At 33.3% G+C, this 16,348-nt stretch overlaps 1 protein-coding gene across 1 annotated transcript; it reads right to left on the bottom strand.

The window, feature by feature from the left end:
* Positions 1-9,067: 9,067 nt before the first annotated feature.
* Positions 9,068-10,613, bottom strand: LOC133204776 (ras-like protein 2). The gene is made up of 4 exons (XM_061340521.1): positions 10,169-10,613; positions 9,960-10,048; positions 9,583-9,766; positions 9,068-9,339 (listed from the first exon to the last, which is right to left on the bottom strand). Exons 1-4 carry the CDS (start codon positions 10,611-10,613, stop codon positions 9,068-9,070), a joined length of 990 nt encoding a protein of 329 aa, XP_061196505.1.
* Positions 10,614-16,348: the final 5,735 nt, after the last annotated feature.

The following is a 16,348-nucleotide window of genomic DNA, read 5'->3' as shown; positions in this document are numbered from 1 at the left end:
AAAATTGGATTTTTGGCAATGAAAAAGCCATCAACACCACTCCCCTTTTCCATTCCAACAAATGGCAGCGCTATTAATTTGTTTTTTTGTTTTGTTTTTTGTTTTTTGTTTTTTTTTTTGGATAAACGTATAAATTACTCACTATTACGGGGTTACGAGGTGTCTTAAACTGCGTTAAAAAAATTTTATCTGATGTTAGGATTTCTTTTATAGATCGTTATTTATTCATTCCAGTGGATCCGCTTTACTGCATGGTTCATGTAAAATACCCTAACCAGGAACAATCCCCAATATACTTACACACAATCACTTTCTATGTTAAAACCACAAGAGGAGACCGGTTATAAGAGTCCTGATTGATGAGGCCATTCCAAGTTTTTTTTTTTGTTTAGCGTCCATTCTAACTTATCTTCCTATCCGAGAAAACACACGAACCAAAAGGGGAAAAACGCAGCATTTTCAGAACAGTTCTAGAATTTCTTATTATCATTTGAGACCTCTCCTCGCCATAAAACTTGTAGTTAAACTACTAGTTTATTGAAATAAAAATAATAATACACCACTTAAAAGAGGGATGGCAATCCCAAAAGAGTAAAATGCATTTCAGAGATTCGTATTTGTTGACTTTAATTTGAGTTAACTTTGTGTTTGCGTTTCAAAGCTTTGTATTTATCAATTTTAATTTGTGTTTGTTTTTAATTTCATAACCTCAAAACCAATTCGTCCGCGTACACTGCACGTAGAAAAAAAAACTTGGAATGGCCTTATCATAACTTGCGTTACAGACCTTGAAAACTTTTGCTTCAAATAAAAAACGTGAATCTCCGAAGGCTTAAAAAAGGGTGTGCGATTTGTTTAGATCAATTTTTCGATGAACAAAATATTTTATATAGCCAATGCTAATAATTCAATTTTAGAGACAAACACAGTACTTTGCATGTACATACTCATTATTTGATTAACAAAATTGAAAATTATATGCCTAAATCTGCGTAGTGAATTCGACAGGAAATGCACACGAATTCTCGGGAAGGGATTCAGAAGCCTGTAGTACACTCTAACGGGCATAACTTCCTAAAACTGAAAGTTATAAAAATAAGGATATAATATTGTGTGTATGATTTTCATATAAAGCTTATTCGCGTCAGCTATGAAAATATGCGCATGTCGTCTTCAAAGCAATGCAGCGTGAAACGGCAGACACTTGCATTGATTTCGATCAGTAAAAGATCGATCAACGGTCACAGTCCAGTGGGGAGCCAAAGGAAATTGGAAAGGGATGTATTTAGTTTTAAATCAAATTCTTGGTATAATTTTTTATTGGTACTCATTACAGTACATGTACATGTATAACTTGTTTATCAGTAAGCCTCCCCCCTTCTTTTTACATAGAGACAAAATACATATAATCGAAATGCAGAATAACAGAACACTCACATAGAAGAATCAAAAGTCACTTTCACGTCCCTTTTTATAAGCTATATAGAGATTTTATTTCTAGTTCAGTTATCAAATTATACGAAATCTTATGTTATTTTGTTACTTGTGGGAACAATACGCAAAACACGTCACAGTGCTTCTTTATAGAGTTATCCTTGCCATTCCCGGATTATAACACTAGCTTGATTATGTTTCTTTTTCATGTTAGTGTCTGATAAAAAAAAATCTTTAAAAATATACCTAACAAACTGCTGACATGAATTGCAAGACTATACATCACGTCATCTTCTAAGACAAAAACTGCATTAAAATAGATAAAGATTTTCTTTAGATCTCCTCCCTATGTTTACATGTTACACAGCCGTAGGTAAGATACATGTATTTGATATAATAATTATTTCGGTGACAATAATAATTTTATCACTTCCTTTGGATACATTAACTCTCTGGGGCATTTCCTTGTGCATTTGTCCTTGTAGTAACGATAAAATACTTTTAATTTGTTTTTTTTTTGTGGAACAGATTATCATCACAGACGGACGTTGAATCTTTAAAATCTAGCGATAATGTGCACCGCCGTTTTCACAGAGGTGATATTGGACAGGACGCTCCTTCAGCCCCGCGATGAACATCTATTGTAATACTAAACATATTTCCTATGAAATATATTACTATTATTTTATGGATAATCTGGATAAAATCCTTTTAAAAATACTCGCTTCCTTCAAGATTAACAATAGTGTACATGTAGTTAATATATACATTCGTTTTTTATACAGATAAATATCTATAGAGTAATCTTGTTTTCTTTTTTCATTTCAAGACTTGGAATGCCTTAAAATGTATTAGGAAAACAATTTATGAAAAAAAAAAAAATAACGAGTTAAACCATCGATTACGGAGCGGAAAGGGGGTGTCTTGTCCACAAGTAATGCAAGATCGTGTTTGTATTTCTCACAGAACGGGGAACAGATAATCTTTATTTATAGACAATAAAAAAGATTGATTATATCATGTTTCACTTAAATTTTCGTAGAAAATACCGAAAGCATACACCACTGTATACGTTTTTTAAGCCATATAAACTTGGTCAACATAATTATCTAAAATTCCTTGTAAATTATAAATTAAACCCAATTTTACTTGAAAACACTGATGTCAATATTCCGATCAGCATGATAAATGTATATATAATTAATAAGTGTAACTACATGTAAGAACTTTTCCATTCCAAGCTGCTGACCTTCAATAAGTAAATGTAGGTCGGCAGTTGCAGATTTAAAAGTATTTGGTCATATATAAAACACTTCCTGATTATGCGATAAAACATTAGAATCCTTTCTGATATAATTCATTTTGTCAAATAAAAATCTGCAACAATACAGTGACAAGGATAACAAGTTTTGAAAAGAAATGTTCAAATGGTGACAACTATACATGTAAGACAAGCTTCCAATCTACCTCCCCCCCCCCCCCCCCTAAAAAAAGTTAGCTATTGTCTTGTGACATTCATGAGTCCCAGACATATATAAATTGAAAACGAGTAAAACATACTTAAGAAAGCTGATGATTTTCAATAAAAATGTTAAAAATAATCTTTTCTTAAGTCAAATAAAGTCAACGTCCACTATGAAAGAGACGCGCATTTTAATTGGAGGTACATTGTACATGTAGGATTAAATGTAAATTGATTGTCTGAACCATCCCAACTTATGTCGTTAAATTACTTTTTCATGCTGTAAATATTGATTGAATATTTATCATAGTTGTGAAGACTGAAGAAATTGTTTCAAGTACATATTTTCAACATGATTGCTCTTTGTGACGTCATTTTTTTTCAATGCATTGCGTCACTAATTTACATGTAATGTCCCATAGTAAATTCACTGAGAAAGGTTCATATGGTTTTCTTTTGCATAAATAATTATATTAAATTAATTTTTTTTCAAATGCAGAATTGAATTTAAAAAACAATAAAAAAAATAATAAAGCCTTCAGATATAGAAATAAACAATTAATTTCTTTAAAAATATAGATTTTATTGTGGAGAAAGGGTGACGTCTATCCAAAAATGCAGCATTTTTACTTCAATTTTTTGTAAAAACGGATGTGGCCGCACTTTTGTAAGGTTATTTTTTCTCTTTAATATTAAAAATCGTAGTGTATTTATTCTTTCTGCAAAGTTTCGCATACATACTCGGATGCGGCCATATCGAAATATAGACTTGAAGAGGAGGAAAACGTCCAAAATAGGGGAATTCCGGAATATTAGACCGGTTTTGAACGTTATATAAATGAAAGGGCACGTGAGTTGAGAAAAATTTATTCCTATTTCACACACAGGGAAACCTTAACAGTTAATTGATACAATTGATAGAATGTAATCGTGCGTTTAATTTTTGCCGATTTTACAGGGCCGTAAATCGGTCTTAAAGTACCCAGCTCTTTAGACCTTTACTCGGCAGTCAAGTCCAATGAGCAGTGAGAGTTCTTTATCGTGCCAACGCCTACCGTGACACGGGGCCTCAGTTTTTAAGGTCTCATCCGAAAGGCCCGCAACTTTCACTCCAAAGTGTCAAGCGATTGGCGAAGGAACAGTTGCTACCTATTTTTTTTTATCGACTTACGTCAGAAGCGGTCGTGAATCGAACATAACGACCTTCCGATCACGGAACAAGCGATCTACTGACTGAGCTAACGTGGCGGTGATATTACTTTGAAATTCTCAGGATTTCTAGTATGATCTTTCACGTTTTCGTTTCTTTTTGCTTTTTTTTTAAATGTGCCGTGCTTCCAACATCTTCATCGAGAGAACATGGCGTAAAATCATCTGGGTGCAGAGTAGAAATGTCATCTATCATCAAATCCTGCCTTATTTTATATTCCCTCGTGTTTCCTAAAACTTTCCTGGCGTTACCAATGATTGCTGTGGCCCTTGAGTAGCTGAATTTGTATGTAATGTTAACACAGGTAAGTATTACAGGATTAAAAGGGGGTAAAATTGTATTTCATAATGAATTTTGATATTTCAATTTACTCAAAGTAAATATTTTACATTCTACTGTAGAATCAAGTATAGATTCAAGAGTATATTTATAACATAAATGTTTATCATTTTTATGTCCATGGAGTTGCCAAACTTGTCCTTTGCGTTACTCGTATCGTTTATGTTTATTGAATTAATTTGAAGAATGTATGAAACTTGATATGTAAAATAAATGCTCAGTTGATACAAATATTATTGATATTTTATTTTCAATAAACTTTACACATATTTTTATTTTCAAATTGTCAATTTCAGTTTGTACAAATTAGTCAGTGGAGTTACCCAATTCTGTCCTTTGCATAACGAAGATTATTACACCTGTACTGATTTTTTTCCTATCTAACATTAGATCGTTAGATGTGACTAATTCCCTAGAAATCGTTAGTTAAGAATGGACCAATCCCCGTGTGTTAGTCAAGTGAGATATTCCCTGCTTCGAAAATTAATTCCCGGTTATCCGTAATCCTCTAGATTTTACTTCTACATTGATATGATATGTGAATGGACTAATCCCCGTGTGTGAGTTCAGTGAGCTAATCCCTGATTGAAATCACGCTATCTGAATCCTCTAAATTTTACATTTGTATCGGTATAATAAAACAGATAAAAGTATATCACTGCAGGAGTTAGCAAGATTCCAGTTCCCCTCGACCAGGACTATTTCCCTCGGCTTCGCCTCGGGAAATAGTCCTGGCCTTGGGGAACTGAAATCTTGCTAACTCCCTCAATGATATACTTTAACTATATACTGCATAATAATAGCATTGTCAAATGGTAAAAAGCATTTTGTAAATAATTTGGTAGTTAAGACAATCACACTACTAGTCAGTTTTTTTTTTAAAAAAAAGAGGAAAATAAAACAGATGGATCAAAACTGATTTTTTTTCATTGATTTCTGTATAGATTTCTATAAAGTAATTACATGTATTACGCCCTTTGAGTAACATTTCTTGCAGTAACAAAATGGACAGTAACGCCAGGGGACTACTACATAAACAGTTGTAAGTATAAAAACAATGGCTGACAAATGAAGATAGAACACAGCTCCTAGATGATGGTTATTTTACTACTAACTCCAACGACTTAAAAATAAATTACTCTTGCAATCAAACTCACCTTTAACCATATATTGTGCCTACGGGGTGATGCACAGGTGGTTTGTGTATTATTATATTTTGGCGGGTACAAGATTATAAGAAACTAAGGAGGCTGATGCTGTAGAGTCCTTGAGGAAAGCTGTTACAGATACATGTAACTTTTATGTCTTGGTTACTTCAGGGACACGGCGAACATGAAAAACATTTAAGGTTTAAAAAATTATATTTTTACTATTTTTCAGTCACATTTTAGCATGTTGTTAGACAGTACTCGTATTTCACTTGTTCAATACATTAAAGGTATTTTTATACTACCAAATTATATTTACTCTCTCGATAACGAGAGTTGAATGCATACTCTCGGCAAAATCACAAGCAATTTTCTTTAACTTTTTCTTTTCTTTTAATCGTACTGTAAAATATTATCATTTGTAGATCATTGTTAAATTCATCAGCCAAAAATAAATTGTGATTTTATTGTAACATTTGCCAGAAAACTTGTTTCACTGAAATCTGGACATATTTTGAAAAAGACCCATAACCATTACTGTGTGCATTAAGGGGGCTGGGACACAGATTTAAAACTAATATTTTCTAAACTTTTCTAAATAATATCATGACTTGTATGTTGCTAGAGCATTTCACATCGAAAAAAAAAATAAATAAAAAACGTGTTAAGAAAATTCATTAACTGGAATTAATAAAACTACGATTTTCAGGACGCGTTTAGTTGACACATATTCATGCACTTCTACAACGTAAACTATATCCATAATACGTAAGAAAATTAGAAATTTTATTGTGTTTAATGAAAAATATGAATATTATAATCTAGAAAGTTTAGAGTAGAAATGCGTGAAAGCAAAACCAACTCACGAGTATTGTCAGTTCGTGCTCAGTGATGTGTGCAGACTAAACAAACTGAACACACCCTGTAAAATGTAAACACTAACCGTCCTGTTTACAAACACAGGTTTTGATGTGATGTTATAAACAATGACATCACTAAATTCTTGGAATATTCATTCAAGTACAAATTATTAAACTGAAGTTATTTTTTACATAAAAAATAGAAGTTTAAAATTGTAAATAATGCAACTGTCCAGGCCCCTTTAAGTTTAATCCGAAAGGAATTTTGATTAACAGGTCATTATTAAGAGGCAATTATATTCCAAGTGCAACGATTCCTAAGTCGTTATATGATTATTGCTTTAAACATTTCTATTTGAGGTCATTATTAGCCCCTACAGGTGAAACAGGAGGGAACTATATGTTTCCTCCTTGTCCATCTGTCACTATAGTAAATTAAAGTTTTCAAAGTTATATCTGCAGTGCCATAGTGATTACTATAGTAAATAAAGTTTTCAGTTATCACTAAAGTATCATAGTGATCATTAGAGTAAATTAAAGTTATCACTCTTGTGTCATAATGATTACTATAGTAAATTAAAGTTTTCACTGCATTGTCATAGTGATCACTATAGTAGATCAAGTCTCCAGTTATCACTATAGTTCATAGTGGTCGCTATAATAGTAATTCAAAGTTATCAGTGATCACTATAGTACATCAAAGTTTACTCTGTTATAGTAACAATATTATAATAAATCAAAGTTTCAGTTATCACTATGGTTAATTATCACTCTTAGTAAATCAAAGTCTATACTGTTATAGTGATCACTATTACAGTAAATTGAAGTTTTTTTAGTTACCACCATGGTAAATTTAAGTTTAAAATTGTAAATAATGCAACTGTCCAGGCCCCTTTAAGTTTAATCCGAAAGGAATATTGATTAACAGGTCATTATTAAGAGGCAATTATATTCCAAGTGCAACGATTCCTAAGTCGTTATATGATTATTGCTTTAAACATTTCTATTTGAGGTCATTATTAGCCCCTACAGGTGAAACAGGAGGGAACTATATGTTTCCTCCTTGTCCATCTGTCACTATAGTAAATTAAAGTTTTCAAAGTTATATCTGCAGTGCCATAGTGATTACTATAGTAAATAAAGTTTTCAGTTATCACTAAAGTATCATAGTGATCATTAGAGTAAATTAAAGTTATCACTCTTGTGTCATAACGATTACTATAGTAAATTAAAGTTTTCACTGCATTGTCATAGTGATCACTATAGTAGATCAAGTCTCCAGTTATCACTATAGTTCATAGTGGTCGCTATAATAGTAATTCAAAGTTATCAGTGATCACTATAGTACATCAAAGTTTACTCTGTTATAGTAACAATATTATAATAAATCAAAGTTTCAGTTATCACTATGGTTAATTATCACTCTTAGTAAATCAAAGTCTATACTTTTATAGTGATCACTATTACAGTAAATTGAAGTTTTTTAGTTACCACCATGGTAAATTAAAGTACCAAAGTTATTTTATAACTGAAGTTTCCAAAGTTTTGATGTTATCACTGCATTGTATAGCTAATTATAATAAGCTTAGAAAACTATTGTTTACTATTTTATCTTTTGTAAGGGTATACAAGAGTAGAAATTTGGTTGATTAACATTAAATTTAATCTAAAAACATTTATCTGTCTTATTCATGTAGAACCTCTTATCTATACTTGGAATGGACCTTAAGAAAAAGCCTGAAAATATCGGTCTCACGTGACATTTGAAAACACGCGTGGTAGTGTGACCTGCTCTAAAGCGCTTTCAGAAAAGCTTATAAAGCTTTAATTTGATCATCTTCTTAGTAAATATAGGATATATATTGTTTGGTATTATCTAAGCAAACTTAGTCAGCGTGAGTCTTAATATTGGAATAGTTTATTCATCCAGTAAATTTATGCCACACACAGTATAATAGACATGTTTAACACAAGAAGTAACCATCCCTAATAAAATTTTCTGTATAAAATGGTGAGCTTTATATACCAATAGGTGTTTAGTCGATTATGATTGGATTTAATCTCAACTTTCTTTATGTACTAAAGATGCTATTAGCTAAACTGATAAAAAAAAGAAGTTCCAATGACATGCACAGCTGGCGCCAAAATCGAAAATTTCTAAACCTGATTGTAGGTAAATAATAATGTTGTTTTTCATTAAATAATATCAAACATAAATCTGATTAATTATGTTATTTAAGGTCTCATTCGAAAATTTTTCAATCACATGGAGACTACACCGTATGCTTATTCGGCACTCAGCGCCATTAAGCAATGAGGGTCTTTATCGTGCCTACCGTGATCTCGGTTTTAAGGTCTCATCTGAAAGACCCGTGACTTCACATCAGGTGCCGGGCGCTTGTCGAAGGAACAGTCACTATTAATATTTATGTTTAAGTCTTTAGTTTTGACGAGATGCGGTGAACGAAAATCGAACCCCAGCCTCCCGATCACGCAAACGCCCTACCACTACGCTACAGATTAATATCGATCTGAATCATCAGGATTAAGATTCTACAGAACAATTATGATATGTCAACCTGGTATCATAACTAATTTTTATTTTCAAGTGGTATCATAACTCTAAATGTTTTCTTTTAAATAGTTTTCGCAGTCTTGAAAGTATGGAAACTTGACTTTTTTTCCTGGACTTTTCTTCTGATGTTGAAGTTTTCAAGATCATATTCTTATCAATGCACAGGCAAGAAGGTTTTCGACAATTGCTGTTCTTTTTCCCTCTTTGAAGTTGCTTTGTAATATCCACCAGGACTTTGTCGATATTCCATTGTAGAGAAACGGAAACCTCCACAAAATTGCAGTTGTTCTCTTGTGCCAATTTCAAACCCTCTAAAATAGTTAAAAGAATCTTAAATTTTAGTATGTGTATTGTGCATTACAACTTTGTTAATAATGTATACTGGGTTATGTTCGCCTTCTCACACTTGCAAACAACTAATTGGAAATTTGCCCAGACACAACTGTGTTAAAGAGAAAAATTCACATGCTTGCAACAAGGGCGAAAATAAAACAGGGACGAAAATTTCCGGTATATAGTAACTTTTACGTTTCTAACTCGCAGAACCGACTTACCCGAACTGGAAACTTCCCGGAATCTTATAATGTCTACTTTGTTTGCAACGATATAAACAGGTTTTGTGTCGCCTATTTCTCTTTTTATCTTCTTCAGTTTATTGGCGATGAAATTAAATGACCTTTTATCCGTTACCGAGTAAACCATCAGAAAAGCATCGTATTGGTTGTTGTCTCCATGATTCTGAAGAAGGAAAACATCAATTAAAGACAACTTACGAGAAAACAGACGAAAAAATATTTGCATATACGTGACAAAGATACATGCGCACAAGTATTTTTAAATTAGTTCGATATAAAACACGTTGTCAATTACTTGTAATTTAAAAGCAAGCAGTTTAGCATTTAGCTAATTTTTCCTCGATAATAATATTTACCTGAATATACATATCTGCTTCCACAAAGTTAAGAATTGATTCTTTCCCCCCTAAAACCACAGGGACAGATATATAATTAGGATCTGGACCTGTGGAAAAAAACACGAAAAAATCATAAATGAGCAAAACCTCTTCATGAGAAATACAAATTCATATATCTACAGAGCTCGTACAGGTTTTATTTTAAAAATTAACAGCATAGTACCCACCTTCTGGGCATGATCTCAGAAACTCGGAAGTTCTCATTTGTTGCAAAAGGAATGATTTTCCAACTCCAGGAATCCCAAAGATTATAATATTGTGTCTCTTGATGTCGCTTTCTTGGAAGCAATCATCACTTGTAAAAGACATTGTTGAAAATCCTGACCCCCGCCTTTCTTTGCTTTCAATTTCACAATTAGTCAAAGAACTTGTAGAAACTCGAAGTGAATCGCCGCGGTTCTTAAAGCCCCATTTTGTTCTGCGAAAGTGTCGAACCCTCTCCACAATTGGGGTTTCCTGTGGTATAGAAGATTCAGTGAAGGTTTCTGAGCGATTTCGTTCAGGTACGTAAAGTGTTCTGTCAAATCTTCCAAATTCAGAGAAGGACTGAGTCTGAGGTTGAAGACGACGCAGGGTAGTATTTTTTCTTGTTTCTTTTCTGCTTTCGTCCATGTTGCCGCAAGATAATGTTGATCACATGTTTGGGTTAAGATAAGATTTATATATACATATAAATTGTTCTGCTAGACATTTGATTTCATTAGTCATTTTCAACGCCAACAGTTTTTTTTCCTGGAAATACCATATAACTTCGAGGAACGTGACAGACAATTGGGCATACGTGACAAAAACATAAGACTATAAGCGGTAATGGCCGTGATCTACCACCAAATTCTAACTTTTATTTAGAAGTTTCTACCGAAATTCTTAAGGAGAGTCTTCCCAAATCTATATTATCTCTCTTGTATCAGAATTTCCCATGTTTTTTTTTTTTTTGGGGGGGGGGGGTCGAGTTTATACTGTCCACTGTAGTGTTGGAATTCTCAAATTCACTGCCGATTTCTAAAATGTCTTGCATTAACTGGGCTTATTTTCTCCCTCGTTTCACAATAAGAATATAACACTTTTCCTGGCGAATTTGAAAATAAGATATATAATTCTATTAATATTTCTTCACTTAGGGCAGTTATATTAGTTTAAGAATTATTGTGCTTTATAAATAAAAATTAATTTCATTACAACGTGTATTGGTAACGATCCTCTAATAAAACTAATGTCCAACTAACTGTATCTCACTTCCATTCTCAATGACCGTGTAGTGTAGAGCAGCGCCGCGAGAATTCCATTGGCATCGAAAGCAAGTTTTTGGCTTGCCTAGATAGCCGAGCGGTCTAGCGCGCTGTTCCTGTACTGCTAGGAGACAGATTCCGTAGGTCGAGAGTTCAACCCCGGGCTGGGGCGGAAGTGGGTATCCTTATAAAAAGTGAATTTCTTCGTGCTTTCTATATTAATATTTCTTCACTTAGGGCAGTTATATTAGTTTAAGGGATGTTGTAAAATGTGCTTTATAAATAAAAATTAATTTCATTACAACGTGTATTGGTAACGATCCTCTAATAAAACTAATGTCCAAATAACTGTATCTCACTTCCATTCTGAATGACCGTGTAGTGTAGGGCAGCGCCGCGAGAATTCCATCGGCATCGAAAGCAAGTTTTTTGACTTGCCTAGATAGCCGAGCGGTCTAGCGCGCTGTTCCTGTACTGCCAAGAGACAGATTCCGTAGGTCGAGAGTTCAACCCCGGGCTGGGGCGGAAGTGGGTATCCTTATAAAAAGTGAATTTCTTTGTGCTTTCTATATATATATATATATATATATGAAATAAACAAAACAATCCCATGATTAAGATGTTAAGTAGAGAAAAATAATACATATAAGAGAATGGGTTGGGAGGGAAAACCAAAGACAAACGACCTTGAGGGCTTTATAATGAACGTTGCATTAATTAATTAGCACTATAAGCACTGGTGAGTGAAAGAACAAGTTAGATTGGGTACTATACTAAAACTTTTGAAGATCACCGACACTTTAACTGTATTGATTTTTTGAAAAGTTTTACTTTCCCGGAAATAATTTTCCCCCTAATTTAGGAATTAATAAGAGGAAAATATAATACGATTGTTGTATTTGTTTATTGTAAAATCTGACAATTTTAATAATAGATTATGCGATATTGCTGAGGGAGCTTCAAGGAATGCCTTGTTTCCAGTTTCTTTTACCAGATTACTTGTTAAATTAAAGAAAAACAAACTGTAGAGTTAGATAGATTTATTCTGAAGAAATGCAACTCAAATCATCTGTTTTTAACAAAACACTCTGAAAAGCCTTCGGCCCTCAGGCTGATAGTGGTGTCTCGGGCTGATATAGGATGTGATACGGAAAAGGGTATTATTCCCTATATATAATGACTGTATGAATACCTACCAATATTTAAAAAATAATTATCAAGTTCAGATCTATACTGAACTGAAACTTTATATAAACAAATAGGGAATGGTAGCAAACATGGTGTTTAAATCAGCTGTTTAAAGGAAGATACTAGTACTCCCATTGAGTACAATTACAATTCCCAAAACATTAATTTGATTAAAGAATACAGAATAATCAGTGATCTATAGAATTTTAAAGAGATTTTTTTCTCAGATTTTGTAGAATGTGTCTGCCTGCATTTTGCAAGACACAAAACCTTATCTATTAGAAAATATTGATGACATGTAGCATACCATGTACCATCTGGTATGGTAAGTTTAAAAAAAAACACCGACATCCCGATCATCCTGACAAACAGAATTCACGGGGTGTTGCTAAAACGCGGAACGGAAAACGGAACGGAACGGAAAACGGAAAAATTTGATGTCAAGTTTTTCATTATGAACAGGTATAATTCAGACATAGGAAGTAGTATTCTTTATCTAATACATGTAGTTCAAATTTAATTAAAAGTTATCGTAACAATGTGATTTATTCATGATTTTTTTTCCCTCAAAACATGTGGTATATACATGCAATGGTCAATAAATTACACATTAATTAGACTCACATCGCAATTATCTATCAGAATGTCTCATTTATCACTAATCCAAATCTGAATTTAAAAAATGGATTATTCGTTCAAAGACAAAATCATCATTACTGATTATGATAGGGAAATGTTGTTTTGAAACAGGCAGAGAGAAAGAGAAAGACAGAGTATGTATACAATTTTTTAGAGACAATGATGATTGATCACTGGCATTAAGGAATTTTTTTTCCTAAAAAGTTTGTCACAACTACAGGAGTGTTGATGCAATCCACATGGACCTGAAATAGGGATTTAAGAAAGATAGCATAGATGTATATTACCAAATTGTTCAAAACAGCGCAAATTGATTGCACAGAATACCGATAATAAAGATGGATGGGGAAATTACATATTTAGGAGAAAATTTAGAGCTGTTATTTATATTTTAGTACTGGGTTGGGGGGGGGGGGTGCAGAGATATACGTTATCTACGCTTAAGGTACATGAGTACATGTACATATGCATTGAAAGTTATGGAATTTTTATTTTTCGCTCATACAGCTCATAAGGATATCGAAAATCTGCCGTTCATATTGATCAGAGTGATCTTCAATAAAATTTCCCACTCATCCATATTTTACCACAACATGTTACATGTATATAATATACATATCATATATGTACGGCATTAGATATTTTCTGTTCCGTTTTCCGTACCTTTTGTCTATATGTTTAGAGATCTTCATGAATAAGAGAATGAACATGACTAAATCAACTCATATTTTAATAATTAAGGACAAAATATGAAAAAATTATATAACGTATACCGTTTCTGGTATGATTTTTATATTTAAAGTGATTTAACCTGGAATCATATTTTCCGTTTTCCGTTCCGATTTCCGTTCCGCGTTTTAGCAACACCCGAATTCACGTAGTGGTGACGTGATGGAAAATGATCGGATACAAACCTGCACAGATTCCTAGCAACAGGATTCTATACATGGATGAGTTAATCCATGTCTGGATTTAATTGAAATAAATGTTTGGAACTCAAATCTTTATCCTTTTAGTTTTTCAACCATATACAGATAAATAACCTGTGTGTATCATAATCTTAGACAAATTGTATCAATTAGTAAATGTGAAATAATTTAATTATGACTCTTAAACCATTGTTAATATATTAATGATTTTTCAACTTTTTTCATTGACCCAAAAAGTTAAGTCATTCAACTTAAATCACTGCTACTTTACATCCTAACTATGCATGGTTACATTATTACATGATTATTTACTTGTTTGTACAAGTGAAGGAGAAATACTTCTTCAATAGGTTGACAATATGAATGATTTCTATATCAGATGAAGCCATTACCAGTAAGCAAGTCCGTCGCCCGTCTGTTTGTTCAAGATGCTACTCCTCATACAGTTTTGCTCTGATTTCAGTATAATTTGGCACACGAGTAGTGTACACTAAGATATATAATCTTTGTAACGGTTTTTTTTAGCTCACCTGAGCTGAAAGCTCAAGTGAGCTTTTCTGATCACCCATTGTTTTTATCCGATTTCAATATAACTTGGGCACACGAGTAGACTACACCAAGGTACATAATTGTGTGTATTGGTTTTTGATTTCGATGAACGGTGTTGCCACCGTTAAGATGAAAAATGTCTGGAATTCTTTCAAAATGCTACTCTTATGTCGCCCACTTGGCGCAGTGTTTAGAGCATCTGTTCCAGATTCGCAGAGTAAGAAGCTGATCCTTACGTCATAGGTTCAAATCCACCGCGGTACGTGGGGACGGGTCATTCGGATGAGACCGTATAAACTGAGGTCCCGTGGCACGAAAAAGATCCCTCGCTGATCAATGGCCCTAAGTGCCGAGTATAGGTATAAATTTGCAGCCCTCTGCCGGCAAGTGGTGGCGTCTCCATATGAGTGAAAAATTCTCGAGAGGGACGTTAAACAACGAACAAACAAACATCAAAATGCTACTCCTCCTACAGTTTTGATTTTGATTTCAATATTACTTTTAGTTAGTACAAAAGTAGATTACACTATCATGATACATCATTCTTTATATCGGTTTTTGATTTCAAGACTAAACCAAGGATCATTATTCTAATTTATTGTTTTTGCATAGTTTCTAGTCCAAGTGCTTCTTGTCTCTTACTTTGTTAAAAGTACAAACCAGTAGAGCTACAGTCTCTTCAGAGACTTCTGGTTTTTAAAGTAAAAGCTATTATAACCTGATTAGACAATATTGGTCCCACTTTTCCATTGTTATATTATAGAAAATTACAAATTAATTATACTGGACAATTTTTCGGGCACAGTCTTGTGTTGGGGGGAGGGGTTCTTCCCTTATTTTTTTTTTAAAGATTAGAGCTCACCTCAACGAATGTTGTCTAAAAGTAAGGCAAAGTCCCACACTAAACTAATAATCTGGTAGTATGCATCCCTAGATGCAAGATTTATGCAATTTTGGTCTGATAGGGAAGAAGAGAAAGGAGGGGGGGGGGGGTAAGGTAAGAAAATGTATCAAGTCATCTTAGATAATAGCAAATAAGTAATGTACAAATTTAATTGTATGTATGTTTTGAAAATAATATCAAACATCGCAAGTGTCTCTTTATTATGAAGTTTCAGCAATATTACAACTAAAACCTTCTCTTGACGTAATATGCAGATGTAATTATATTATTAATGATCAAATTCGGAGTAATGAACTTGAATGCAGCAAAATATTTATTATGGAAAGATGATTAATTGATTAATTAAACAAATCTCACGCACGACAAAAAACTATGCAAGGAGATGCAGACATCACCAACATGCCGTAAACATTTAGTTTTGAAACATGATTAATATTGCAAGGGAGGAGACTAAACAAATTCTTTCCACATGACTGGAAAGAAAAACTACACGTGCATTCGCAATACAAAAACATTTCATTCTTTAAGGAAGTTTTGTTCGTTTTTCTTTTCAGAACTGAAAGAAGTGTATGTAATTCAATAGAACTTGTGATCTATCTTCTGCTCTTTATCGTTTGACTGCACTTTGTCCTGTACATTATTTCTTACAAATCCGAGACTTCTTCAGTTCTTTTACGTCACACTTGATGGATTAACTTGTACATTACCTGTCTCAACTATCTAATTGCTTGCGGAAAAACCATATCAGTTGGCCCCTTCAACCGTCACCAAGTAACCCTCCATTTGAGAATGTCCCCTCTCTAAGTAATTGTTAGCTATACTTTGGATTTGAAATCGTATCAGTGAAAACTTGTACGGGAAATTCATTTCTGTTCAGAGCCAGGCACATAGTATCGAGGGAGGCTGCGC

Source organism: Saccostrea echinata, unplaced genomic scaffold, assembly GCF_033153115.1.
Source record: "Saccostrea echinata isolate AGI-Se365-2 ecotype Australia unplaced genomic scaffold, CSIRO_AGI_Sech_v1 ptg000054l, whole genome shotgun sequence".
In the NCBI taxonomy this organism is placed as follows: domain Eukaryota; kingdom Metazoa; phylum Mollusca; class Bivalvia; order Ostreida; family Ostreidae; genus Saccostrea; species Saccostrea echinata.
The sequence above is the reverse complement of the archived record's forward strand: the minus strand, read 5'-3'. Positions and strand labels throughout refer to the sequence as shown.

Bases quoted from the DNA above. Each gene is read 5' to 3' on its own strand.
- LOC133204776 (XM_061340521.1), bottom strand. From the start codon at position 10,613: ATGGACGAAAGCAGAAAAGAAACAAGAAAAAATACTACCCTGCGTCGT. The intron at 10,049-10,168 runs GTGGGTACTATG...TTTTTTCCACAG, and splicing joins TCTGAGATCATGCCCAGAAG to GTCCAGATCCTAATTATATA. The intron at 9,340-9,582 runs GTAAGTCGGTTC...TAACTATTTTAG, and splicing joins CCGGGAAGTTTCCAGTTCGG to AGGGTTTGAAATTGGCACAA.